The 27,477-nt window shown below is 48.4% G+C and overlaps 2 protein-coding genes across 2 annotated transcripts; one reads left to right on the top strand and one right to left on the bottom strand.

Annotated features, from left to right (window-relative positions):
- Positions 1-1,575: 1,575 nt before the first annotated feature.
- On the bottom strand, positions 1,576-22,735 carry LOC306753018 (lysine-specific demethylase 6A-like; the record flags this gene model as incomplete). Its single annotated transcript, XM_079236849.1, has 30 exons — positions 1,576-2,804; positions 3,280-3,450; positions 3,892-4,018; positions 4,110-4,251; positions 4,529-4,716; positions 4,817-4,931; positions 5,022-5,170; positions 5,249-5,323; positions 5,413-5,474; positions 5,573-5,778; positions 5,874-5,979; positions 6,160-6,289; positions 7,230-8,074; positions 8,413-8,784; positions 9,142-9,249; positions 9,343-9,414; positions 9,556-9,678; positions 11,673-11,810; positions 13,386-13,605; positions 13,752-13,850; positions 14,327-14,453; positions 14,547-14,640; positions 15,252-15,286; positions 16,061-16,115; positions 16,490-16,610; positions 17,374-17,432; positions 17,821-17,870; positions 18,095-18,203; positions 22,354-22,417; positions 22,557-22,735. 30 exons carry the CDS (start codon positions 22,733-22,735, stop codon positions 2,775-2,777), a joined length of 4,371 nt encoding a protein of 1,456 aa, XP_079092975.1. The 3' UTR covers positions 1,576-2,774.
- Positions 22,736-23,663: 928 nt separating this feature from the next.
- On the top strand, positions 23,664-26,968 carry LOC306753017 (FUN14 domain-containing protein 1; the record flags this gene model as incomplete). The annotated part of the gene is made up of 5 exons (XM_079236848.1): positions 23,664-23,692; positions 24,057-24,245; positions 24,417-24,492; positions 25,012-25,146; positions 25,620-26,968. The coding sequence occupies 5 exons, from the start codon at positions 23,664-23,666 to the stop codon at positions 25,695-25,697; spliced, it is 507 nt and encodes a 168-aa protein (XP_079092974.1). The 3' UTR covers positions 25,698-26,968.
- Positions 26,969-27,477: the final 509 nt, after the last annotated feature.

Here is a 27,477-nt window from a genome sequence, read left to right as displayed (position 1 = left end):
CTAATGGACTGGACTATGGGACCGACCCCCATTGAACACCTCGTGCGATGACAGAGTTGTAGCGTGAGATCGGGCGCTGTGCAACAGAATGTTCTTTTTCTGTGAATAATTGCATCACCGCCCCCCCATTTCTCTTTACATACAGCACTATTGTCACTGTATCGCAGATCTCAAGTTTCCTGTCTTTGTCGTTTCAGGCAGCCAACAGGAAGTCTTAATCTTCTTAACTGATGAAGACTTCCTGTTCTAAAACTGGCACCTCGTTTCCTAGAATCACGATTTTTCTTCATTTTTTTTTTTTACAGCCTGTATTTTTTGTGTTGTTCCTGTGCGCCTCCGCCTAAGTAAAAATGTTAAAGAAAAAAAACTAACCGCAGTGCGTATTAGACCTGCTTCATGACCACCAGAGCATTCAGCTCTACTATAACATGTGGAATATGAAATGTTGGATTCTTAATTTCCCAACTCGGTCGTGTGCAGTTTGATTGTCAAACTAACTCTCACAACCGATGTCTTTCTTTTTTTCCCAGGACTCCCGTGAGACTTCCAAACAACAGATGGACACTCCAGGAGAGGACGGTGGAAGCGTCCATCTGTGGCAGGCAAAATGGCCGCCACAAACAGACGGCCATCTTGGATCCGGCGGTGACGCGGAGGGACCGTGAACTCTGAAAGGGCAAAGAAGGAGAGGAGGAGGGAAACAACTGTTGCACTTCTTAAAACGCATGCACCTCCACCTGTAAACGCTCTTTTTGAATGTCTTAATTATTTTACTACTTTGTTGTATTGTTTGCGACACTACCTCACTTTGTCGGGTTCCATTGAAGACGCTTTCTACATGCACTCTTGTAACGTTTGAGGGATTGTGTATATCAGTGTACACATTTGAATTAAGAGGTACGTATATACATGGATATTCCGAGACACTTCCTCGCCTGCATCACTGATGACGAGACATCGGAAGTTTGTTTACCTCCTCCTCGTTCTTTTCCCGTCTGCGGCCATTTTGGATCCCGAACCGGCGCTGCAGAGCCACAGGGCGCCCAGCGGTTGCTCAGTAGTCAGTGTAGATCCTGTGAGGCTGGCAGCAGCTACATCTGGCTACTGGGTCTCCGCTGGCAGGCACACCATTTCCAGAGCATCTCCATCTTCAAGTTGTCAGATGTCCGTAGTCTTTTCAGACACATTTGGAGTCGCTTCTCAACACACTCTCTCTCCTTGTGGGGTTTTTCTACCACGCAGCTTTTGAATTTCAAATAAATGTCTTGAATGCCTTCCCACTGCGAGGAGAAAAAGAGTTAATCCTCCACTGCATGCAGTTTAGACTTTATTATCAATAAAAATGATATTTTGAGATACAGGGTAAGTCCTGGACCTGGCATTCAGTGTAGGATGCTGTGTGTGTCAGTCTACAGCTACATTGTCTGCTGGGTTTCAGGCCTTCACTCACATCAATGCCCATGTTCTGCAAGCCTTTTATTCCCTTATTGTTTGTATCGTCACTGTAAAGGATACCAAAGGATTATGAAACTACCGTGGTACGTTTGAGGAGCCGAAAAAAAGCATGGATAATTTGACAACGTTGTGTTTATTGACTCATAAAACATTCTTCAAACAATAAAACAATTTTAAATGTCCGTTTCTGTACAATGCTTGCTAAGCAATTTTTATTTATATATAGAAAATGTAAGAGGGAGTTGTGTTAAAATGACAAAACTCCTTCAAATTTAAATGGCAGGTACTCTGGAAAAAAATAACAGCATTCCATCAACAAATATTTTCAAGCAATAAATATGTATTTATAAATAGTGTAAATTTACATCAAGATTAGAAACATAACAAAAATCACAAATTAAACTTTATTCCATAAGTCTATGTGCAACCCATTTTCTTTGTGACTTGGCTAGTAAGTTTTTTTTTTGCCTTTTTTTTTTTTTTTTACCTAGAAACAAACAAAACGTCATAGTTTTGAAAAGAACAAGACAAAAAGGGTCAAACATAAAGCTGTAAAAAAGAAAAGAAAGAAGAGGAGAGAGGAAAAAAAAAAGAAAGAAAACCACCTTAACTCTTCACATTACAAATATTTTTTGGGAGATTTTGCTGTCCAAAGAGTCTTAAAATGACTATCTACCATAGAAAAAGACCAGTTAGGCTAGTGCTCCGTAGAAGGAAAAACTGAACATAATTTTTGGGAAAATTCTATAAATCAAAGCCAACGTTTCATCCTGTTACCAGAATATAAAACGTAAAGACGGGAGAAAGAGAGAGAGAAAGCTTGTCAAGTCAGTAGTCTTTTACGGGTGGTGTTGCCAGTTGTGACAGTTAACAAGTATCTACAAAACATTTTTAAATCACGCATCAAGAATCCCACTCCTCCCCCTGGTTCCCAACCGTTTTTTGATTAAGTCCTCCATTAAAACAGGGCTGAACCATTGTCACTAGAGGGGCTGGGAGGGGAAGGGAGAAACGAGTCCTGTCAGCGAGCTCGGTGGCGCCCCCCTCTGGAAGGGCCAGGCCCCAGCACTTCAAAAACAGGTTGCATAGACAGACGCGCTCGGGCCGCCTCAGCCTCCGGCCGTCGCTATGGAGACCAGCCATAATGGGTGGGGGGTGACGGCCTTGGCTTTCCTGAATATCAGAAATGGTCCGCGTATGTAGATGTTCGCTCCGTTTCATTTTTATTCTCAATACGAGTTCCTGTCCACAGCAGAAGACGAAGAAGAAAGACAGGGGACCGTGGGGGGGGGGGGGGGGGGGGGAGGGGGCACCTAATGTCAAGATGAAGATGAGTGAAGAGGAGGGGCCTGCGGAGGAAGAGGAAACACATCGGGAATTAGTAAAGGACTGGAATCCATCAGCCTTTATCAACACGACAGTATGTAATCCTTTCACCAAGACGTCTACTTTTCTAAACGTTCACTTGAATTATGTGGCAAGAAACACAACTTCTACATGCGTACACGTGCATGCTCAGCAGTAACACTTTCAAGAGGAAAAACACCCGTCACCTTTTTTCTTATATAACATCCCTGTCTCCTTGTTTGTTGTATCTGTTAAAAGGCAAGTTAAAAGCAGTCACAGGAAACCGGGCGTCAAGTGGAAACATTAGAATAGTTTTTTTGTTTTATTTTTTGAGTTAACTGGTTCATTGGCTAATTGAATATGTTTGATTCAGATAAACTAATACATGCACTGGAGTTTCCCTTCCTTTTTGAAGGAAGAAACGAGTGCCTCTAGTCCCGGCCTCCCTCCCGCCTTCCCTCGGTCCGGGCGACTTACTAATGTGAACTGGTCGTAGACCTGCATCAGGTCCTCCATCCTGTGCTGCTCCAGCACCACGAAGTTGTCCAGCGTGGCGCTGCCTTTCCTGGCGCAGTCCTGGCAGTGGACCACGTGCTGCTTCTTGGACAGGAGCTCGCGCCGCACAAACAGCAGGTTGAACACCTCCACCTGCAGAGCGACACACACACACATATACATACATACGCATGAGAGGGGCGGCGCCAACTGAACGGCGTCGGTGCCACTCCAATTATATTGTGACTGAGCTTTGATCCGTGAATCTGAGAGCGCAGCGATGATGTCATCTGGAGACAAATGCCTGGAGCTGCTCCACAGTCGGTGAATAACGGAGCAATTTCTGGGACACAATGACGGGCAGACATTTAAATGGCTTTTCAGCAAAACAGCCGAAGGCCCTGCATTCAAATTAATCCAATTAGCGTGGCCATTAATTATCTTCGTCGGCCTTTTCATTCTACATCCCAAAAAAATGAAAAGGCACAGCTTGACAACATAGATTCCGACGGGCAGAGACACAAGACATCTGGTTCTGATCCGACTTGTACGCCGCACACCAGAAATAAGCGGGAGCCGTGTGTGCCGACTGACCTCACAGATGGTGCAGTAGTGGGCCGGCTCGTCCCTGGTCCTCGGCCTCAGCACCGTTTCCTTGCCGGCCGTCACCAGGGCCTCCTTCACCCACTGGCACTGCTTCAGCGTCCGCAGCAGGCAGTACCTACAGCGGCGACGCATTGGGGCACGTTAGAAAAGTGATGAAGAAACAACCCGGCTCACAATAACAAAAGAACTGCCGAGAGGAGACTCACTTGATCATCTCGAACAGCTTGTGGTCGGACACTTTGATGTTGCGGGCCATGTTCCAGGAGAGGTGCACCATGGGAACCATGGACTTGACGCTCTGGAGCTTGTTCCACTCGTAGCGCTCCACAGCCAGCTTGTACTGGTGGGCTGGGGGAAAAACAAAAATCTTGACATTACTCGACAGCTTAAAAACAGGTGCACCGGTTATTATGGAAGTGTGTTCGTGCCATCATACAACAACAACAACAACACACAATGCATAGACAGGGAATCAAATCCTGCGGTAATCAACTAAAAAGGTCACCAATCGGCAACGATGCACTTTAAATATCACAGTAAAAAGGTCAGCGTATCAGACATACTGCCAGCGGCACGTTTCACATCAAAAGGACGCGAGCATCGTCAGTCCCCGGGGCGGACGTACCGGTGAGAGGGCCGACGTTCCAGGCGATGTTGTTGCACCAGCCGATGGCCTGCACCCAGTGGACGGTGCCGGTGTTGAGCCACACCAGGTCGCCCGGGCGCTGGATGAACCGGTAGACGGGCACGTCGGCCTCGTACAGGTCCTCCAGGTTGGGCCACCACGAGCCCATCAGGAAGTTGATGTTGTTTCTAGGGGAGGAGGGGGGAGAGACGGTTCGGGGGTGAATACAGGAATCGAGGGGACGAGGGTGTGGTTTACCGTCTGATCTTTTAAACTTGTCCGTCTTACTTTTCACAGAAGTTGCTCATCACTCCCCAGTAGGGCTCCGGCACCGCAAACCACTCGCAGTCTCCCGGTCCGATGTTGATGTTGACGGCACAGAAGTTATTGTGCTCCTGGTGACCTGGAGGGACGGAGAAGACCTCTTTAAAAACGAGGGAGGCACAAAACTGTGGTGCTCATTTGCCACCTGGAAGGAGGGTTGCGTACTGACCTGCTATCCTGCTCCCGGGGACCTTCATGTAGAGCTGGACGGTGTTCATGCCCAGGATGGTGTGGCCCACGTGGCTCAGCAGGTTGCCGGCTGATACGACGCGAGCGAAGGCCGGCAGTTTGCTGAGCTCCTGGAGCTGCTGCTTCCACCTGGAGGAGAGGAGGAGACGGCATGAAAAGTGTTTCCGGAGCGTCCTAAAAGAGCAACGAATGCAGATCCGTACTCACTTCCTCTCATCCGACACGTCGATGTTGGTTCCGAACTTAATGTGCTTCAGGGGTCCCCTTCTTTTGCGTGCGACGCTGAAGACACAAAACAAAATCTACAATGAGCTAATGCACTAAAAAAGTAAGAAAAGTAACTAAAGAGAAAGAAAAAAAACACTAGGTACCTCTCTGCTGATGCTGGCTCTGTGTCCGAGGGCTCCTTGAGGGATTTCTTCTCATTCTCCTCCTGAAAACAACGGAAAGAAACGCATGAAGCCAGATGCACGCTACCGGTAGCCATAGATTCATTGGGAGGTCCGAGGCCGCGGGTGAAGCACAACTGACCCGTAGGGACTCCTGGAAGGAAGCAGCCTGATACTGGGCGTATTTGGCGATGGTGGTGTGGGCGCGGGCGCTTTCGCAGCGCCACATTTTCTTGGTGCCGGCCGGGTCCCAGTTCTCGTCGGCGGGCTGCGAGAGCTGCGTCCAGACCTCCACCAGGTGCTCCGGGTTCGCCTCCACCAGCGTTTTCGTGGAGAACAGGCCCAAGTCTGCGCGGGGAGAACGGACACCCAGGAGAATAAAAACACGGACGGTCTTTTGCGACCGATATTCGTTCTACCATGCTGTCGGCGAAAGCATTTACCCAGTTTGAGTGCTCCCGCCAGTCCTCTGATGACAGTGACGGGGTTGGAGGGGTTTGTGCAGAACTGGTGCAGTGGGGGGAAGAAAGCGTCCCTCTTGTTCTCCAGCTGGTCCACAGACAGGAAACAGGAAGTTAAAGGATATAATATAGCACTACGACCACCTGCTTTAATGAACAAGACTCATCAGGTCAACGCGAACAGGACGTTTGAGAAAAACAAAACAACTGCTGCCGAACACTTCATAAAAAATAAAGTGGCTTGCCGGCCTCTTCGGGTGATACTCACGTAGATGCTGGGCGTGGGCGGGTTGAGCTTGTCTTTGGGCAGGACTGGTGAGGGTGGAGGGGGCAGCCGGGGCGGGGGGCACTTGTCGAGGAGGATGCTGCTGTTGGAGAGGCCGTTCCTCCCCAGGTTTCTGCACACACACACACACAAAATGCAGAAACATTTCTTTAATGAGAGCAACACGGGAGATCGAACACCGAGATCACAAAGGAGCCAGAGAGCAACCGACAAGAGAAACGACATCTCCGATCGGAAAAACATCGATAACTAAAACCATTATCGGCGGTCCATTTCACTGGATATTAAACGATATGCAGGACGATGCGCCACGTTTTACTAATTATGTGTAAAAGTATGGGGGAGGGGGAGGAATTCATGCAACCAAACGGAGGAATATGCCACTGAATAATCTGTGCTAAATAATATCTGCATGGCAACAAGACTGCCCAGTAGCCTTCGGTGTCGTTTACGGTTACATAATTGTTTGCCTTTTGTTGTGTAGTTGCTTGGGAATTCCACCGGGGGGAGGCAATCTTCAACACAAACCACACCGCTCAACCTCCCTCTCTCATCGGGACACAGAGCAAAAGCCTTTCAACGGATCACAAACCAAAAAAAGGTGCCAAACTTCAGGCACACAGCATAAAAAAAAACTAAAACATGCAAGAAATATATTAAGTAGTCATCTTTTCTATCCATGATGAAAAATAAAAACGCCGAAAACAGCATTTAGTCTTCAAATGTTGCATGCAATCTACCATAACTGCATTTCTTAGCAAATGCACACATCATCAGGCTTCAGACCTCATGCACAAGCTGAAGCAGCCACCCGTTTCCACTAATTAAGACTCTAAACGCACTGTTAGATCTGGAAACCCCTGCTCGAGTGTGCAGGATGTTAAGAAATAAAGAGAATTTGTCACACGCTGTAAATCTGGTGGCGCTCTTAAAGCCCCGCTATGGCTCGACTCGGCGTTATCTTGCTTTTGTCAGCACCGCGGCTTCCTTCCTTGCCAAGACCGTCATTCCTGCCAAGAGAGGAATTAAACTGCGGCCGATTTCAGTCTCACCTGCAGGCCTTCAGCACGTCCGTGGAGCTGGGGTAGATGGATATCGAGGACGAGGAGGAGCAGGAGGAGGAGCCGTGTCCGTGTGGCGGCGTAGCTTTGAGACTGGTGACGGCGGGCGGCTCGGCCTTCAGCGGGCTTTGCGAGTCCTCGGATATGCCCCCCTTGCCGTTGCCGTTCACGGCCGGCGCGGCGGACGTGGCGGCGGGGCTGTGGGCGGCGGTCTGGGTGTGTTCCGAGGACTTGGGCGAGGGCGTGGCGGTGGATATGGCAGAGATGGGCGAGGAGGCGGCCGAGCTGCCATGTGCGTGGGGCGTGGAGGGCAGGACGGCCGGGTGGATGTTGTTGACTTTCTTGTGGGACTCCGTCGTGGTGGACGCCGCTTGCGGCGGGCCCTCGCCCTCCACGGGGCCCTTCCCCCCTGCCAGCAGGGCAGATAGTCTAGGATTGTCTGCGCTAAGGCTCGGCTTCTCGCCGCCCTCTGCCCCCTTGCCGCCCCCCGAATGTACGTGATTGGCCAGGCCGTCGGCGGGCGTCCGAGGCGACGGCGCCTTGCCCTCGCCGGCCCCGTTGCCGAGGGATGCGGCGGCGAGGGCGGCCGCGCCGTTGCTATCTTTGGTAGCGGACGCACCGGGTGCTGCTCCACCTGAGGTAGAGGGGTGGGGGAGGGAGGGCGGGGACGGGAGGTGGTTGTGGGCCTGCTGTCGCGGCGACGGGGCGCTTGTGGAATGTCCAACCTGATTGTTGGGGTGCACGGGGGCGATGGAGGAGTTGGGGGTCTGGGGGTGAGAGAGGGTCCCCTCACTACTGGAGCCGGTCGCATGTGGAGCACACGCCTTCTGAAGCCCCTGGGAGGAAGAAGAGAGGAAGCGTTACACGGGGGAAGCAGGAAACACCAGTCATTAGTAAGGAAGTTACCGTGCTCACCGTGCTGGAACTTAATAATAGTTGGGAGCCCTACCCTTTTATATTCTTACACGTGCATATCTTGGCTCTGCACCAGGCACGAGGGAAGCGAGTAAGAATCCTCGAATGCGTTCATTTACAGCCCCGTGGGAGGGATTTCACAGATGACACCACTTGATGGAGTCAAGTAGGTCAGTAGGATAAAAGAGAATTATATATCCGTTTCTAAGCTGAGCAACAGACACACACAAAAAGATGAACGAGGGAGTGAGGGCCCAACCTGAGAGGAGTTTAGGTGCAGGGCCTGGCGCTGCGCGGCGTCCTGTGTTTGCGCGCTTGTGCAGGTGTGAGGTAGCAGTGCTGCGTCGCCGCCGCCGCCGGCGGGTTGCAGGTAAGGCACGTCTCCGTTGGGTCCCGTGGCCCCCGGCTGATTATTACTACTGTTACTACTGTCGACCGCGGGGAGGGCATCCGAGTGTCCCGTTGGCCCGTTGGCCAGCGGCTGCGGCGGGCAGAGGGGCCGGTGGGGCCCCAGGTGGGGCCGGGTGAGGTGGAGGCTGGGGTTGGGGGAGGGGAGGGAGTTGGTGGTGGTGGTGGTGGGGCCGTTGGGGAGCGAGGGCCGCGCCGGGCCTCCTGAGGCATTCTGTCTCACCTAGAAACGGAGAGGGTGACAGCCACAAGACAACACGGCTTGAACGTCGCCACGACCGACGCCAACATTCTTATTCCTGCTCTCGCTTTTGCCGCATCGTGTGCCAAACCACATCGGCGGGAGGATTTGAAATCAGGTCGAAATACTCGGATCATCAATCATGCCGTGTTTACACGCGCCGGATTAGCGGCTTTGTTTGAACAATTGAGAGTTTACGCCTTTATCTTCCCAGCTGTGGAAAGCGAAGTAGCACACACCGGAGCGTTGCTCTTCACGCGAACCCAAGAAAACATGTTGTGCACGGGTACGCAATTGAATGTACAATGTAAAACTTTTGGGAAGGCGAGGGTTTTCTACCTGGTGCTGGTGCTGCTGCATCATGGCGAACTGAGCCTCCAGTTGCCCCAGCATCTGAAGCTGTGGGGGCTTCAGGCTGGCCCGGTTACTCCGCAACTGTTCCAGCGCCTTGAAGACGGACAGCAGATGAAGAAGTTTGCACAAAATAATCATAATAAAGTGAAGATTTGTGCATGAAGTAAAATAAAAGATAGGACTGACCTGTAATTTCTGCGGGGAGAGGTACCAGTTGGGAACTGGCTGCTGTGGAGGGTTACTGACCCATGAATCACCCTGAAAAACACGTGAAAACATGCACGACATGTAAGGAGCACAAGATCTAACTAAAGGACCCAGTTCACATGTACCTGCATGCCTGTAGCCATTACAAGAGGAAGGCAGCAGGTGAATGATGCCGTCTCCGTGGTCATTTACCTTGTTGGGGCTGGAGGCTCTCCTCCTCTTGGCGGGGCAGGTCTGGTCCTCCACCTGGCCCAGCGGGCCCACGTGAGGGGGCAGAGACTGACCGCCCTCTGCATTGTGATTGGGCTTACACGCCTGGAGGGGAGGGGATGGCGGTAGCGCGTGCAGACCGAAGCAAGGAGGAAAAGAACGTAAATGGAAGGGACATAACAAAAGGCCACGGAGGACGGAGGGGTCGGGGGAGGGGGAAGCAAAGCAAACATGTTTATCGAGTAGCAAAATGGATGAAAAGACACAGCAGGTGGAAAAAGGTCAAAGTGCAAAGCAAAAGCAAGGGATGGAGAATCAGGAAAGGAGAGAAGAAAAAAAAAAAGAGCAATTCTGTGATTCTGTGCTGGCGCGTAAACAGTCAAGCAGGACACGTAGAGCAATAACAACATCCCTGTGTGTCTGACGGTGTTGCTTCGCAGGGAGGAAACTCGTCGCCACTGCGTTCCCCATCGACGCCCGCAGCCCTCCAAGTTGTCCTAATGATTTTTAATGCAGCAATTCCATGTTGTTGTTTTTTGTAGCTGTGTGTGTGTGTGTGTGTGTATGTGTGTGCAATAGCACGACTCGACCTTTGAAAGTGGAAAGGTCAAAACACATTGCGCGCCGGCAGCCTTACCGTTACCTCCGAGGGAGCCTATGAGCCAGATGTGATTGCCCCCGGGAATTTTGCTCAACAAAACCTCACCGGTGTGCTTAAAAGCAGCGGAATTTAAGATTGAAAAAAAAAAAAATAAATAAAAAAATCCCCAACAAAACCCGTTTTAGCATCTCAAACTAATATTGCATTACAAAAAGTCCCATCTGACCCATTGAAGGCCACCCCTCACTCCAAAACGCAGTCACACTGGAATAGGTCTCACAGGGATTTGACTCTCACCAAGTCAAAGCCGATAAACCAACGTATTCCAATGCAAGAAGTCGGTGACACAACAGCGGTCGCACACACAAACACACACACATAGACACAACAAAGCTACTCGTGTCGGACCGTTGTGATGAGCATGAGTGAGTGAGTGGTGATGATGAAACACTAGGGGGCGTCCTGGGGGTGGGGGGGTGTGGGGTCTCTGTGAGCAGCTGCAGGACATCTAAGGTCAACTACTGAAAGAGGGGGAGGAAGTGTAGACAGAGCCAATGGGAAGCCGAGGGGGGGGGGGGGGTTACTCTACGACAGCACGACCTCACCGATCACACTTGTGGTGGGGGGGGATTGAGGGGGCAAAAAAAATGCCCAATGAGTGTGAGAATTTGTTAGAAACACTTTAATCTGTTCAGAAAGGCAATCTCTCCCAGTCTAAACCAAAGCAGATTAGGAGCAAACAGCAGAGCGGTGCAGGTTGGATTTGTAAATGAACTGCAGGGGGTTGGTGGGGAGGGGTGGGAGGGTAATCCTGAATACCACATTCGATTAAAAAAAACACAAAAAAAAACAGGATTAATAGGAGTAATCGAATGGGGAAAGAATTAACAAAAGCCTGCACAAGTGCTTTGTTGATTTATTTCATTTTTTGAGAGAGGGGGTGGGGGGGGGGCTTTACTTGAGTGTGATGGGTGAAGCCGAGTGGCTACTGTGCGGTGGCGAAGAAAGAAAAGGGGAGGTTGCAGGACTGGGTAACACTTGGCCGGACCCCTCCTCTTTTAAATAAAGCAGATGCCGTAAAGCAGCCATGACCCTGGACTTATCCATTCAATTCAACCCATGAAGCAGAAGCAGCGCGCTTAAGTCAAAAGGCCTCCGATGGGAGTAAAATAAATAAATAAAATAGTATTGATGAGTGTGTTTTTTTTCTGGAGTTTGTTGTTGTTGGCTTCTTTAGACATCTGCATTCTCACACACAAACACACAAGCTGTGTCTGTGCGGAAGGTGGAGTTAAGCTCAAGCGCTACCCATCAGCGTGGACTACGGAGCATGCGCTGACACACAGGTGTGTGTGCGTACGCTGCGGCTGCGTGTTTACGCATCTGAGTGTGCACTCAGTCAAAGGGGAGGAGAAAGAGAAGGGGGGGGGAGGGGGAGAGAAAGTGGGAGAGAGGGGTGGGGGGGGGGGGGTATAAATTGCTCTATCTGGTCTCTCACCTGCTGTGGTGCACTGCTCAGGCCTCCCTGCCTGGAGGTTAGCTCAGCTGGGATTGGCAGACTCCATGCCTCCTCAATAAGAGGGAGCATTTTACTTTTACCCTGGGGGCTACTGAGCTGGGGGTTACTCAACTGAGCCTAGGGGAATGGAAAACGACGTGAAAAAACAAAAAAATTGAAATAAAAATAAAAAACACAAGGCTTTTTTTTTTTTTTTTTTTTGGAAGGAGAAAAAAAAAAACGATGACCTCAAAACAAGGAAATGATCAGCAATGGATAAATAGATAAGTTATAAACACAAGTGAAGCTAGGCTGGATACTGCTGGTTAATATACCTATGCCATGTGCAGCATCGACCACACGAGGAGGCACTTGGATGACATTCAGTAACGGTAATCCCAGACACAGTCAACAACTCCATTAAAACAAGCCGCTGAGCTCGTCTTAATGCCGTGGATTTAGGCCAATGTAACGGGTGGGAATGCGAACATTCCTTCATGCATATGTAAAGGACAATGACATCGCTTGGACGAAAAATTATAGATGAACAGATCAACACACGAGACATGGGGATTGTCAGCACCCCCGGTTGATAAATATGTTGTGTGATCCGGCTATCATGGGCTTCCCCACATATCGATCTAAAAAGGACAAATTATCCTTAAAATAAAAACAAGGAATTATTCCTCACGTGTGATTAATGTGTATTTTTCTCTTTACAGTATTTTACGCTACACGCCATGTGCAACAAAACAACTAAATTCTGGACACTGGATTCAGTTTCTCTCTGTTTTTTTCTCCCCCCGCCCTTTAGGGTTTCAGGTCTGTGGCTGCATAGGGATGCTAGCAAAGAGCAGCAAAAGGAAGGAGAGGAGACAGTGAGAAGGCCCATTATATGCTCCCTATACTTCAGATCAGAGAAAGAGGCGGCAGCTGCTGCTGCTGAGGGAGCACACCATCGGCTTGCACCGGAGAAGATCTTTGAGTAGTTCCCAGCATGCATATTAGGTTGCATATGGAGCATCAGTGTTTTGTTAGTGTTTTTTTTTTTTTACTCCTTTCTCTGTCTACATGATGTGGCACTAATTGCATGTCCTCTACCCACAACACACCTCCACACACACACAAACCCACACACACGGCAGTCAATTAGCAATTATTGTTATAATACTTTTTTTTTTTTAAATTGGATCTGTATCCGCTTGCATGTCAATCTCCTTTTGTTCTGGTTATTCCAGCTGTCACGTACACAACATGGGAAGGCAACAGCGCTGGGGAACATGTGACCCGCGGCGAGCGCGAATTAAATACAACGGCAGAGCTTTTAATTAAAGACAACTAGACATTGTGCGTCTGGGAGCGCTTCTACGAGAGCGCCGCTCTCGACACTTTCTTTTCATACCATTGTCACTACAAACAATTTAGTGGGAACGCAGCGAAAAAATGCACAAAATGAAAAGCTAGTCAAACACTTAAACTGACTTACTGTCCTCATGGGGCACTCCCTACTTTTGGAAAATGATATACACGCTGGCAGTGTGTGTGCATGTGTGTGTGAGCAGGAGCGCCGCACATCCTTCTTTGCATCGCTATCGTCACACAAAGGGTTATCGAACCGGAGCTGCATCCAAGCGGCCATCGCACGGGCGCCATCGCACGGGCGCCAACGCACGGGCGTCTCCTCGCTTTGCCCGCCCCCCCCGCCCCACCCACCTGCAGGCATTTGATGCGGTGGGTCAGCGCGGTGGTGTTGGTGCAGCCCTTGCTGCGCGTGGCGTTGATGTAGCACTTGATGGCGTCGTGCGGCTGGTTGCAGGACTCGTACAGCGTGCCCAGGTCCATCCAGGCGGCAGCGTGGCTGTGGTCCAGCTGCACGGCGCAGATGTAGGCCTGCAGGGCGTCCATGGGCTGGTTCTGCTGCTGGTACAACACCCTGAGGGGGATGGGGGGGGGAATGAGGAGGAATTGATGATGAAGATGAATTTGTCTATTTCAGAAAACAACAACAGTAGCTTGCATTCACGCTCACCCCACAGTCTGAGGCATCGATGATAATACGCTGAACAAGTGGACCCTTACCCTATCGAGCACCAGGTATCTGCACTGGCCTCCGATTTGTCTATGGATTGCCGATAGGAGATGAAAGCGTCCTGGACCTTTCCAATACTAGAGTAGCACCTGCAGGAGACAGAAAGGATGTGAGCGTCGGGCCACAACACACAGAAGACATTCAAGCAACAGGACATGCGTCAAGTAACTCATACATGCACTTTATTCTCATTTTGAACTTCCCCCAGACAACCACACGCGACAGAAAGTTTTGATTTCAATGAGTCCGGCTAACGCTGAACATTAGCACTGGGTTTTCCAGCTATTTAAGAAAGGCGTCATATATTTATAGTCACGGTGTGTTTTAACGCCTGGAGGGAATTCAAAACAAGCTTTCTACAGTCCTGAACGAGACCAAGTAAACACATTTACTCCATGACACAGTTCAGGACCAAAACATCCGAGTCATCGTCTTCACCAGTTGCACACTTAATCCGGTGGTCATCATCCTGACTTCCCTTTTGGTTATCCGGACGATTTCTCAAGCCCTGCAGAAGCTCGGTTACATCATCTCCTGCTGTTGAGAATGCGTGTGTGTGACATACCTGCCAAGGAAGTACCAGGTCTGTCCAGAGTTGGGGTCGGCCTCCAGAGATTTCTGCAGACACTGGATGGCATAGCTGTCCCTGCTGGCTCTGTCCCCGAGCTGCTCCACCGTGTGATGCATCCAGCCTGGAGAGACGTCTCGCATTAAATCAACCACCGACCAACTACCCATATGGCAAAAAAGAAAGAAAGAATATATGGTTATGTGCACGCTCTTACCTAGCTGCTGCAGGGTAGTGGCCTTCACCTGTGCAGGAAGTTCCTCCGTCTGCAGAAGGCTCTCGTAGGCCTCCTTGGCAGCCCGGTATCTCTTCTGTATCAGAGGAGTAGAGGGGGCGGTGAGGAATGACAGACGGTCGAAAAAAATACAGAACAGGGGGGAATAAAAACACACAAATTAACAAACGGTGACATCAACAAGGATTCAAACTGAAAATCTGTGACTTTCCCTCCGGTCACCCCACCAACCAGCCTGCAGTAAGCCCCTCCCACCACAGCGATGGGTTCTGACACAGCACAAGTAAGCCAACGCTTCAGTCGCTGTAGTAGCGCTACTGTACTTCTGCACTGAAACCAGCAGAACGAGAGAGGGGAGACCACCAGCATACAAAAGAGGAGGAGGGGGGGGAAGACAGACTTTCTTGTTTCCGTGGCAACCCCGCCGGATCGGCTGAGAGTAATCTCCCATCCCCTCCCGCATGCCACCCACTCATGCGCCCTGCTCCCTCAATTTGTCAGCACCTGGTTCAAAATAACCCCACAAAAAAGGGCTTTCCCTCCACATTCAGACACCCCGTGGTTTCAGTGCTGCCTGGGTTATGAGCCCTCATATGGACTACATTCAATCAGTTACAAATGACAGAAACCAAAACGGAATGTGTCCTTGGGAGAAAAAATAAATAATAAATAAAAGCAAGCACTTACCTGAATCTCATACAAATGAGCGATGTGGAACTGAACTGTAAAAGGGAAAGAAGAGGAAACATGTTAGGTAGAGGTTGTTTAAGAGGAGAGTCAGTCCCCCCTCCCAAGTCTTTGAAAAGTAGTGCCGCGTTGTCAATGAATAGGCGTCAGAAAGCCAAGGTTGCCCGTCTACGCTGAGTGTAACCGACCAGATAGGTGGATGTGCTCCTGGCGGCACCTTCCTTTGTCTGGAGCGCTGCAGTGTCTGATCTAAGCTGCCTGAGTGACTCTCAGCAGATGGAGGGAGAGAGAGAGCGAGAGAGAGAGCGCGAGGGGAAGAAAGACGGGGGCTGCCCTTGCTACGTCTGTGTGTGTGATTGAGTGTGTGTGTGTGTGTGTGTATGTGTGTGTGGGGGGGAGGCAAACGCTGGTGCACAAAAATAAATGTAGATGTTGCTGTCGTCAAGGTAACAGGTACCCAGGCGAGATGAGATGGCAGCTGTATATCAAATAATGCTAGTGCTGAACCCCTTAAACAGCTGAACATAATCCAACAGTGAACACAACGAGATGCTTGAGTTTCCCTGCTGCTGTTCCCAAGGTCGGCTTCTTCCCATTCTAGGAGCCAATCAACATCTGTCGTGAGCTGCGCATCACATGATAAACATCCAAACTGCTGTATAGCCCCCGAGCTACTGTACAGCCATCTAATCGGGTTTCCCTCTTTTCCTTCCTTCCCTTAAAATAATTTTAAAAAGCGGTTTTATTCGAAGTGTAATATTCACAATCTGCGTGAAAACAGTTCGGATTATAAAATAAATAGTACTTACTTTCAGCTTTGGACAAAGTGCAGGGGTTGGAGTCAATCAAAGCCAGCTGAAAATGCTGAGAGAGCACATGGGTAGAAATCAGTAACACACACACACACACACACACACACAATTTAGCACTAGTTGCCAGTTAGTCGCTCAGTGGCACTTACGCCGTCTCACGTGAATATTGATCAAAAAGATGTGGTTTGATAATAACTCACTACTCCTTGCATGTGCCTCATAGTTCATTAATCACATAGTTGTAATGTGAAGCCACCTTGCTAGGTGGGTCAAATGTTCCTCTATTATTTTTTTACAATAAGTTCACAAAACCTTTTTCTTTTCGCTGGTTAGAGGAAATTAAATTGAATGACTTCACAAGTCTCGAGGTTAATATATGACTCTAACCCCCCCGGAACATGCATCATTAAAGCTTTTTTCACCGACCTTTAGGCTTGACTCATAGTCTGTGTTGACCTTGAACATGAGACCCAGGCGTAGGTGGATCTCCTTAGCCCGGGAGAAACCTGGGTCAATGTACAGCACCTCCTGGAATGCTTTGATCGCCCTGCAGGGACCCAACGGAGAACACGGTGAAGAGGAGGAGGAAAAAACACATGATAAAAACAAACATACCCTTCTAAAATGTGTCCATGGACAAAGGGACTTTAACATGCGGCACGTTTCCGTCCGTCGAATCGCCGCCACTCATTCAAGTCACGCCGAGTAAAGCACCCCCACTTACTTTACTCATTTTGCAGCGCTTGCTTCACAATCAGACGGCAGCTGAATAAACTAATAAGGCGACACGGAGCTATATTTGCTTTTATTGGGAGGGCTATAAGGAGCGTAGCAGGCGAGCAGGAAGTCCTCGGATTTCTTTCAAAATACTGGATTTGCATGGTGCCTGCAGTTTGCCTGCAGCCTTCGAGAACAATAGCTGCATTTGCTGATGGTTGCGTCTTCTTGGCGCTTTTTTTCTTCTTCTCATCTGTTCAGAGATTTACACTCGCGGATTCCGCTGTGGTTGTAGTGTCACCATGGAAACAACATAGGACAGCTTCACACACACACACACACACACACACACATACATACATACATACATACATACATACATACACACGTTTTTTCCCCCAGCTTGCAACAAACACATGAACACGACACACAGGCTACAACCCTGTGATGGGTGTGTTTTTTTGCCCCGTTTAAACATTTTAAAAACAACGTGTTCAGCGGCTGCAGTCATAAAGAGTCAACGCAGCGCTTCCAGGAGGAGAGGTGTGTGTGCAGTGTTTATGCAAATGTGTAAAAAGACAGTTGGTACTCACCACTGAAAGGCATTATAGTGGAAGTAGACCATTCCCAGGCCATACAGAAAGGCAGCATTCTGGGTGGGATGGAGAGAGGCGCAAGGTCGTTATGACAAATAGCTACAATTAAAAAAAGAATACAGATTTAAGAGACTGGCAAAGACACTCGAATACCTAGTTCGCAATGTAATAAAAAAAGGGTCTCTGAAAAAGCAAAACATATTGACATAACCGTGCAGCTGCAGGGTTCAGTGATCAGAACAAAACAATTCAAAATAACTAGCTGTCAATCTCACCACAAAGTGTCAACTAAACCAGAAAGGAGTCGCAAAATGACTAAGAAGCGAAACCTGAAACCACATTTTACGCCAGCGTGCAACCAAACGGAGACCATACGTGCTTCCTGCGCACGAGCGCGTGGAAAAGAAGTCAATGAGAAAGCCAGCGTGTGTTTGCGTGGCTTACCTTCCAGTAGTCCGACTGTAAACTGTAGTACCTCTGGTATGCCGACAATGCTGCAATTAAAAAAAGAAAAAAGGGAAACTGAGAATTTATCAATGTCACCACAACACCACGGAGGAAAGAGTGGACAGTCAGCATTTATGTCCAGCTGGAACTGAGCCGTCTCCGGAGGCTCATACTCTCCGGACAACAACAATAATAAAACGTGCGAGCAGAGCATGACTCGGCGAACCACTTGATGGGAGGGATGGGGGTGTGAGGAGGAGAGATTACTCACCTTTTGGGTAATCCTCTAGGAGGAGGTTGAAGTGGCCGAGCTGGCAAAATAACTCTGGCTCCACTTTGCCCTCGGCCTTAAGGATGAGCGAATCATAGCAGCGAACGGCCTGGAGGGGAGGGGCACAATAAATACATTTAAAAAATGTCTCTCAACTGTGTGTGTGTGCACAGTGCTTGAGAGGGGTTGGGTAGAACATGCACCAACCAAAGAAAACATGGAGGAGGTTGGGGGGCTAGAGAGAGAAAATCATTCAGAACTTTTCAAAGTCACAGCATGGCCAACGTCAGCTCCCTTAATTCTGGCCGAGCGTGGACTCGCATTCTTTTCTGCAGATACACATCAGCCCTAACTAACTAACTGGAATGAGGTTTGCTGCAGATAAGGATTTGTGCTTAAGGCGTTTCTTTTTCCAAACTTCCATTATAGATCTTTCTGCCCTGATAAAGAGAGATATAAAAATAAAAAAAGAAGTAGCTGCTGCCTCAGAGCCGCATTCACGCAAAAACCTGAAGTAAGTTAAAGGCTCATTGGAATCAGCATTGATTCGCGAAATTAGCCCAGCTGTCATAAACCGACGGACACGGAGGTGGTGGACGAAGCACAGCACAGAAGGGGGGACTATACCGACCCATTAAAACGCAGCATGAAGTCAACTCAGAGACTCACTGTGCCCGCTCTCCCTGCAGGGAGCAACGCATTTATGCTTAAATTGTTTAACAGCGCACAACATTCTTGACAAGAGCACCGAGTTCTTCATTAGTATAGTCTCTTAAGCGTTCCTCCTAAAGTGCACCATATTGATGCGTTACAACTTCGGAACGTACTAAACGTTCTCTCGAAAATGCACGATGTTTCAAAAGCCATCGAATAGACGCGTTAAAATGAGCACGATCTCAATGTTGACCAGAATGACTGTCATTTGTTTCCTTCTCGGTTGGCTTTTCACAGGTTTGTCCTGTGTGTGTGTGTGTGTGTGTGTGTGTGTGTGTGTGTGTGTGTGTGTGTGTGTGTGTTCGAACTGATTTCAAACGGAATTCAACGCAACATCTGCAGCGCGGCTCCAAGTAACTGGAATACACTGACTTTTTCCACTTGCACACGAAGCAGGCGCCAAAGGCAACTATGGTGAATAGATTAAAATTGAAGTTACACTTTAATATTCGCAGTGGAAAGAAGAAGAAAAAAAAACCTCTGCAAATGACCTCTCTTAACTCGTGAGCAGAGGTCAGCCACAGTGCAGTAATTTAGTCAAGAGCAAATGCAAAAGCGGTCCTAATACCCAACAGGCGTGTCTTTTGGCCCTCCCAGCCTGGTGGACCATGAAACTAACTCTCCTCGCGGCAGACGAGTGCCACGGTGCAAATCTAGTTCTTTCAAGTTTTTTGCCACCTAGCGGAAACAGCGGCCTCGTTCCGTCAGAAACGCTGAAACCCCGGTTGTCCGCACGTCGATAACGCGGCAGTGCGGCGACGTGACTTGAATCACCGGCCGGGGTAGTCTCTCAAAAACCAACGTGCTTTGAGCGGACCGTCAATGACTTCAACGCGAGCTGGTTGATGGTGTATTTTCTCTGGGTCTGCTGCCCACAATGGGTCCCACACATTCCTCTCTCTCTCTCAAAAGCCCAAACTCATCAGCATACAATACGGAAGCTCTCTTTTCTTTCTCCGGGTAAACTCTAACCTGGAGCTGTGCAAAAGAAATTACTTCACAACTGGTTTCCCCTTTTTGGTGACAGCGTTTGGTGAGGTCGGTGCCTGCCCCGTTAACAAAGCTCAAATGTCAGGCGACCTGACATCTCTGACTGGCGTCCCCATCGACGCACAAAGACAACCTTGAGGCCTTTGCAAGTCAGGTGGACAAGGCAAGCGCCCGGACGCCGAGTATGGAGTAGGGCTCTGCGGTATACCGGTTCAAACCGGTTTCAGATTTCCATACGGTATGAATTTTTCATATACCATCATACCGGTGATTACACGTAACAACTGTTGTTGCTCTACGGCAGTCAACCAGCCGTGCATATCCACAAGAACAGCAGGCGGCAACATTTATTTTTTACAGTTTAATACCGGGAGCGCAGTGGAGCTACTTAGCTGTCAGGGTAACTTGGTTCACTCATAGTTCAAAATTACACGGCCAAATTGCATGCTGGGAAGTTGGGCGGCGAACAGCTGTTTGTGTGGCGTGTCTTCCGGTCTGTCTCTTCCTGTTTTTTTTGTGCGCAAACTCTACCCAGCATGCAATTCGGCGCTGTAATTTTATAACAAGTGTGAACCATGACTGACCCAAGATACCCTGACAGGTAAGTAGCTCCACTGCGCTCCCAGTATTAAACTGTAAAAAGTAAATGTTGCTGCCTGCTGTTGTTGTTGTTGCGGCTATAAACGGCTCGCTGACAGTACTGCTGTCTAGTTGACTGGTGCTGTTAATGGAATCAATGTGTTTACTCGTTTAGAAAAATATATACCGTGATACTGCCAGAATCTTACAAAATACTGTGATATGCATTTTTGGCCATACCACCCAGCCCTAGTATGGAGCCACATCTGTCTTATGAGTCGAACATCACTGCCACCAGAACCACCACTGTCACCGGCAGCAGCTGCATTGAGGAGGGCAAAAAATAACCTCTGTGTGTGTGTGTGTGTGCTGCCCAAAAACAGCAGTTCTACAGGGTAGGTGACAAAGAGACCCCTTTCGTTGCAGGCAGGCCGCTTCACTAATGCAACAAATTGTGTGATAAACCACTGCAGCGGTTATAAAAATTCTACTAGGAAAGAAAAAAAAATGACATGTTGACAAGCTTGTTTTTCTTTGAACACAGGGACTGAACAGTTCAATTCCAGCCCAATGCCCCGGTTGCATTGAACAGTCAAAATTGTCCAGCAAGTGCCCCACCAGAGCCTTCTGCGCAGCAGCAGTACAGTCACACTTCCCAGATATCCCACACCACCTAGCGAGCAGATGCCGCCGCCGCCCCCCACGCAGACGACGAGCTGTCAACACCATCTTCTCTCTACATCATCCACTGGTCAAGATTACATTCACAAGATAGGAAAGGAAGGAGGTGGGGTAGGGGGTTGCTCTTGGTAAGCCCAGCAGTGTGTAACGCACAGGTAGACGGAGTCTTGCCAGTCCGAGAACACATGCAGAGCCGAATATGGTGGTGGTGGTGGTGGGGGGGAATGAAAACTGTAAACAAAGGACGCCAACACCACCTGGGTCAGCGAGAGGTACACGTCTCTCCAGAGAGCAAAGACCCGGGAGGACACTTAAGACGCACTCCGGCAACACGCAAACAACCCGGAGCTGTACGTTCACATCAAATGGCTTATATAGCGATCGGTGTCACTCCGCCGTGTCCCGCCATCTTGGACAGGCGGCCAGCCATTAACGTTACTTGTAACGTTTGTCAACTCGGACTCCAAACGATACAAAATTAAAAAAGGGGGACCGGAATACGTCCTGGAGTGCATGTCATGTCGTGGAGCGGTGCAATGTCACAAAACAACCTCACCCCCACATAACGTGGCCAAAGACACACGCTACGGACACCGACTACTCGCCGCACCGCACAACGTGAAGGGGCGAGCTGTTATTTGGTGCACCCAGAAGAAGGCTACACCGTTACTTCCACCAACATTATACCAGTTGCAGCCAGACTTCTGAGTTAATAGCGGCGTTATAACGTTTCCAATAAAACAAACCTTCCACCCGCCTCCATTTCCCCGCGCGACAACTTTTTGTTTTTCCTCATTTGAGTGCAACGTTTCAAGTCACCAATGTGCTACACTACACGGAATAAAACCCGTGACGACGTTGTGGTGTGTGCTGGTGGTGGTGGTACAGTTGCACAAGTGCACAGGGATAAGCTGCAGGGAATAACGTTAGCTGTGCAGCTAACGGGGGAAAGGGCGGTTGCCCAACAAACACAGACATATGTTGACTTTAATGGGGGCCCGTTACACCAAGAGAGGCACACGGCTATCTTGGCTATGAGTCTATCGTGGCCGAGCAGCCGCAGGTGCAGGGTGAGAGCAGCTAGCTAGCAAGCTAGCCGAGTGGCTAAAAGAGGGGCCTTGGTCTCCACAGCGAGTGGGCCACTCCGCGTCCACAGTGGCTCCCTACTTTGAGGGCAAATGCGTCCCCGTGCACGCTAGCTTGCGAGGTTGGAGTAAATCCACGGGGGTGGGTGGGGGATAAAGGGTGCCCAGGTCGGCTGTAAAAAAAAAGACATCCAGGTTAGATTTGACTACCTTCATCAACAGGGCCTTCGTTCTGGCGCCATCTTCATGAAGCTTCTGAAATCCAAACAGTGAGCTGCAAAGCGAGAAGACAACATAGGCGGCTCAGAATCACTCGCAGAGCGGCTCGGACACACTGTCGACATACAAAGGGGAGAAAACAATTATTTTTCAAAGTGTGCGTCTGCGTGAGTGCACGGGGCTACCGTTCCGACCTGTCTATCGCGGCCAAACTGTCCCTCTCCGGGGCTGTCAGTGTCGGAAAGTCCTCCTCGGTTTCACTCGCTTTTCCCGCCGCCATTTTCTTTCCCTCATCACCACCAGAAGAAGCCGAGCCGAGACTCCGAGCAGCAGCGCAGGCAGCGACGGCGACAGACACGCCGCACGATTGCATGGAAAATCGCGACGCGGGGACGAACGGCTTGCTCCGCCGAATCAAAGAAGAAAAACCGAAGGAAACAAAATGATCAAAAACTTTTTCCCAGGATGAAAAGATGCGATTCGATATAGTAAATCCTTTCGGGGGGGACAGACGCGCTCTCCGGGTAGCTCCTCAAACGTCACATTTGTCATCACAAAGTGATATTGTTCCGCTATTTGGCTGCGAACAACGGAGTACAGTATCCAGGATGTGAGAAATTGACAATAAAATGCGTTTCGGCCGCGAAGATAAAGTTGTTATAATTGTGTCACCCAAGCGAACCCACGCGCCGCTCAAGCCACGCCCTCTCTCCCGTCCTCCGCCAATAGGAGCGTCCGCATCCCACCATATGACTTCCCTGCTATATCGTTCTTAAATCTTAAATATTCGTATTCCCCCCCCCCCCCGCACCCTCTGCAAACTGTTCGTCTTTAATACCATAATTATTCAACACATTTAATATATGTTATTATTTAAACACGTGTTAAATGAATGTGTGCAATACAATGTGACAATATCCTACTTTTCCTGAGTAATGCATTCATTTCCACCTGATAAAATACCATCTCCCATTCAGTAATATGTATTGACACTTTTCATGGACCGGTGTCCCGTTAAACGATGACTGCAATGCATCACTCCTTCAGAGCCCTTCCGCACCGTTTAACCCCAGTTTGCACTTTCCAAATTTTCATAAAAATTATTTCACCATGTCGAATAAAAAAGTTGCAGCAATTTTGTATTGAATTTAGTTTTTTTGTTATAGCAATAACGCTGCTAAATTGTTGAGCCCGATCGGGCGAGATCAAAAGCGTTTTAACTGACGTGGCGCGAGCATCACGGTGTGGGCGTGGTTTAGGATTGTCAACATCCTGGTGACATAACCCGTTTTTTTTCCAAAATGGCGACGGCGGATCACGGAGAAGGTTGGTTGTTTTGTTTGATACACTTACGGTCTCATTACCCCCAATAAACAATTGAATTTAGAGCATTTGTCCACCGGAGGTAATGGAATTATGATTCTTCTTTGACCTCGATGCTTATAAAATCCTAGAATGAAACCTGTAACAGTTAAGTGTGCATAATATCGAATAGGTAGCCATTTGACGCTAGTCAGCTAATTTTGGCTTCCCAAGACATTCACATAGAATAAACAAGCAGCCTGTGGTCGTCGAGCTTCCCCTAAAGTTAACGTAATGCATTTGAAGGGCTCGCTTTTTTACGTCCTGTCAATTACAGCCATTTGAATTGCCAGTTAGTGTGCACATTCTTCACCTAAACGCTGATGGGACAGTTTGTACGTTTTGGTCGCGGCAGGACAGGACGACCCGGAGAGCGAAGAGGAGGTGTACGAGGTCGTGGACCTGACAGAATATGCCCGGAGGCACCAGTGGTGGAGCCGGGTGTTCGGGAGCAACTCCGGCCCGATTGCCGAGAAGTACTCCGTGGCCACCCAGATCGCGATGGGAGGGGTGACTGGATGGTAAGGATGGGGGGTTCTCATGTGACACACCTGTAACTACAGACCCACATCCTTTCTGAATTGACTCATTCAGGCTTGATGATGTATTATTGATAGAACAGATGTGTCTGGGGTGGGCGGATATGTCATGTGTGTTGGTGCATAATCCTCTCTTCCTCTCAACACATGCAGGTGTGCTGGTTACCTTTTCCAGAGAGTTGGGAAGATCGCTGCGACCGCTGTCGGAGGAGGGTTCCTCCTTTTGCAGGCAAGAGAACCATCACGTTTTTTCTGTGTGTAAGAGTCTCATTTTGACAAATGCCAGCCGCACAGCACGACGCTCAGATGGTCTCCTCTCTGCGGCAGAAGGACTAGCATTGCTGGCTCGAGACGAGCGCCGGCCATCTGGACGCCAACTTGGTTTCCCATCAGTGTATTATTGTTTTATCTTTTAAAAGCAGGTCAACGTTTTGCAAGTAGAAGACACCCGAGGCGGCCAGTTGACAGGGACCCATAACGTTGCCGTTTAGATACTTTTTAGATGCTGTTTGTGGGTAAAAAATGTGCCTTGAACATTGGCTATTTTTATCCGCTCAGAGTTCACTTGTCAGCCTTTTGATGGGAATTTATTTTTGGTTCGGTCTCAAATGAGTGGTTTTCATACAGGCTAGGAAATGAGCCTTCCTGGATGAAAAGTTCCACGAGTCGTTATTAATACATTGTGACGTTGGCTGATGCATCATACTCTTATCCTTTTTTAAAAATCCAAATATTGTTTGCCCTGCAGATCGCCAATCATAGTGGCTATGTGCAGGTGGACTGGAAGAAGGTGGAGAAGGATGTGAACAAAGCCAAGAAGCACCTGAAGAAGAAAGCCAACAAAGCAGCCCCTGAAATAAACACATTCATTGAGGAGGTAAAGGTACCTGTAACAAAGCTTGCTCTTTTGTTTCACCCTTTCTTTAAATTGACTGTCGTTAAAACCAGAATCTAACATTTATAAATTGTATTGTTTACTTTTGTTATATTGGTGGGGGGAAAGCACCAAGCCCCGCACTCGACAAACCCATGACATGTAATAATTTACAACTAAAGGCATGTTTGTTTTGGATGTCTTGGTTGTGCTGGGGGAGGTTTATTTCTTTATCTGCAAGCCAGCAGTGCCCTCTAGTGTCCAGTTAGCTGCACTACACCCACTAGCTGCAACACGGTGGATAATGCATTTGAATACCCGTATGTATGTTTTCATCATGCATCCATTCTAACTAAATATAAACTGGTCTTAACAGGGTAGTATTGCACTAGATTAATAAAACAAAACTAAATTCTAATCCGTATGCTGCCTTTAAGCTCTTCTGGACTTACTCTCTGTCTCTCATCCGCTCCCTCCTGCAGGCCACAGACTTTATAAAAAGGAACATCGTCTTGTCCAGCGGGTTTGTCGGCGGCTTCTTTCTGGGTCTGGCCTCCTAATGCCGCTGCACGCGCTGCAGCCTCCACTTACTGTGGATCACATCACTACATGGGTCACTTTCCTCCCCATTGTTTACCTCTCGGCCCCAAGTGGGGCATCAATTCACCTTTTAACAAACTGAACACGGGGGTGAGGGGGTTATGTTGAAAATGAAAGCATGATCTGTCGTATTAACGGTGTAACGTTGTGCTACTCCCCCTGTTATACATCAATCATAGCTCATGATTTCCCTTTTTTGGAGGACCGGATCCTCTGAAGCGTGTGGTGGTGGAGGAGAATAGGAGTTGATCATACTGTGACATTTCTTCCGTGGGACCCGTCACGAATCTTAGCTCAGATTGGGAGTACGTCAAGCTGCCACAAGCAAGAACGGAGTCCTCGCTGCTTTTTCCATCGCTGATTTGAGTTTGTCTATCCACCCCCTCCACCCCTCGTGTGTTTGCCTGGTGGATGCTGGATCTCAGATAGTTGGCATGCGTGGGCGCCATTGTAATTATATAGCAAACCCCCTTTTTCAGAGGTGTAAAGACCCACACAAGTGTCAATATTATATAAACAATATGGAAGGCAGCAGAGTGGGAAGATAGCACCATCCCCCAGTCTAGTGCGTTTTTTTTTTTTTTATATAGCTGTGAAGTTTAAGTGCCGATTGAAGCACTTAAGCAAACACAATTCAGTTTTTAAAGTTGGCTGGGGGATTTAAACTAACTTTTTCCACACTGAGCAGGAGCTGTTATTAATGTACAACACACATTGTGAGCATAAATCCCGATTAAATGTTCCATCTGCGACCGTGCTCTCTTTTAGTATTAAATACAGATCCTTTTATTCCAATAATCCTCAGCTCAACGATGCCTTCTTAATGACAGGACGGGCATCTGCTGCACCCTAATTACCACCAGTCCTGTCATTAAGGAGCATAATGGAGCAGCGATCGGGACTCCGCACCCTCTGCTATTGTCGTTGTGCATTCAGTAGCTGCAACGGAGGAGCCGCGGAGTCGTGCGTATTCACTTCATCTAAATGTGACGGCCACACATCGGAGTCTACTTAATTTGATCACGAGTTGCTGATTTCTTTATTTATTTTTTGCCTTTTTCTACCAGTGCAATATAGTGTTACATACATTTTTTTTTTACGAGTTTGTTGTGTTTCCAGCCGGTATTGTGTATGTTCATAACCCCTCATTGTTTCTATTTGATATTTTGTTACCCGAGCTGTATGGATTTGGTTTTGGGTGTCTTTTAAAAATAAAGTTGCCTGATTTAGTTTATCAAGAAAATGTGTTTGTTTTGGGGGATGGGGGAGTGCTTCAAGTTGACGTTTTCGTGTCAAGTTATGTATTTATATCCTATGCGGTTCGCGTTGTGAAGGGTGCACCAACTGACCATTTCAAAGGCATTTGAATTTGATAAACATGTCAAGTTAGGTGTAAAAGTAGTAAAATTGACTAATTTGGATCTCCAACATTCAGGGGATTTATTTATGTAGATTTAAATGAATTAAACAGCTGTGACCAAAACCAAACTGAATCACTTTTGGATTTTGATCTGTTGGTATATCATGATTAATTAATGAGAATAATAGCGCTGATGTGAATTAAAACACAGTGCATGGCCAGAACCCAAGTGAACCAGATGAGAATAATAATACACATGTATGCACAACTGTGTTTAAATTTCAGCAAGTGAATACTATACCATTATTTTGACAATTATTTATTATGAATCAGTCAAACCTTTATTTAACATTTATTTACAACTATAAATGACACATATA

The sequence above is a fragment of the Taurulus bubalis genome (genome assembly GCF_910589615.1).
Source record: "Taurulus bubalis genome assembly, chromosome: 21".
Classification (NCBI taxonomy): Eukaryota; Metazoa; Chordata; class Actinopteri; order Perciformes; family Cottidae; genus Taurulus; species Taurulus bubalis.
The sequence above is the reverse complement of the archived record's forward strand: the minus strand, read 5'-3'. Positions and strand labels throughout refer to the sequence as shown.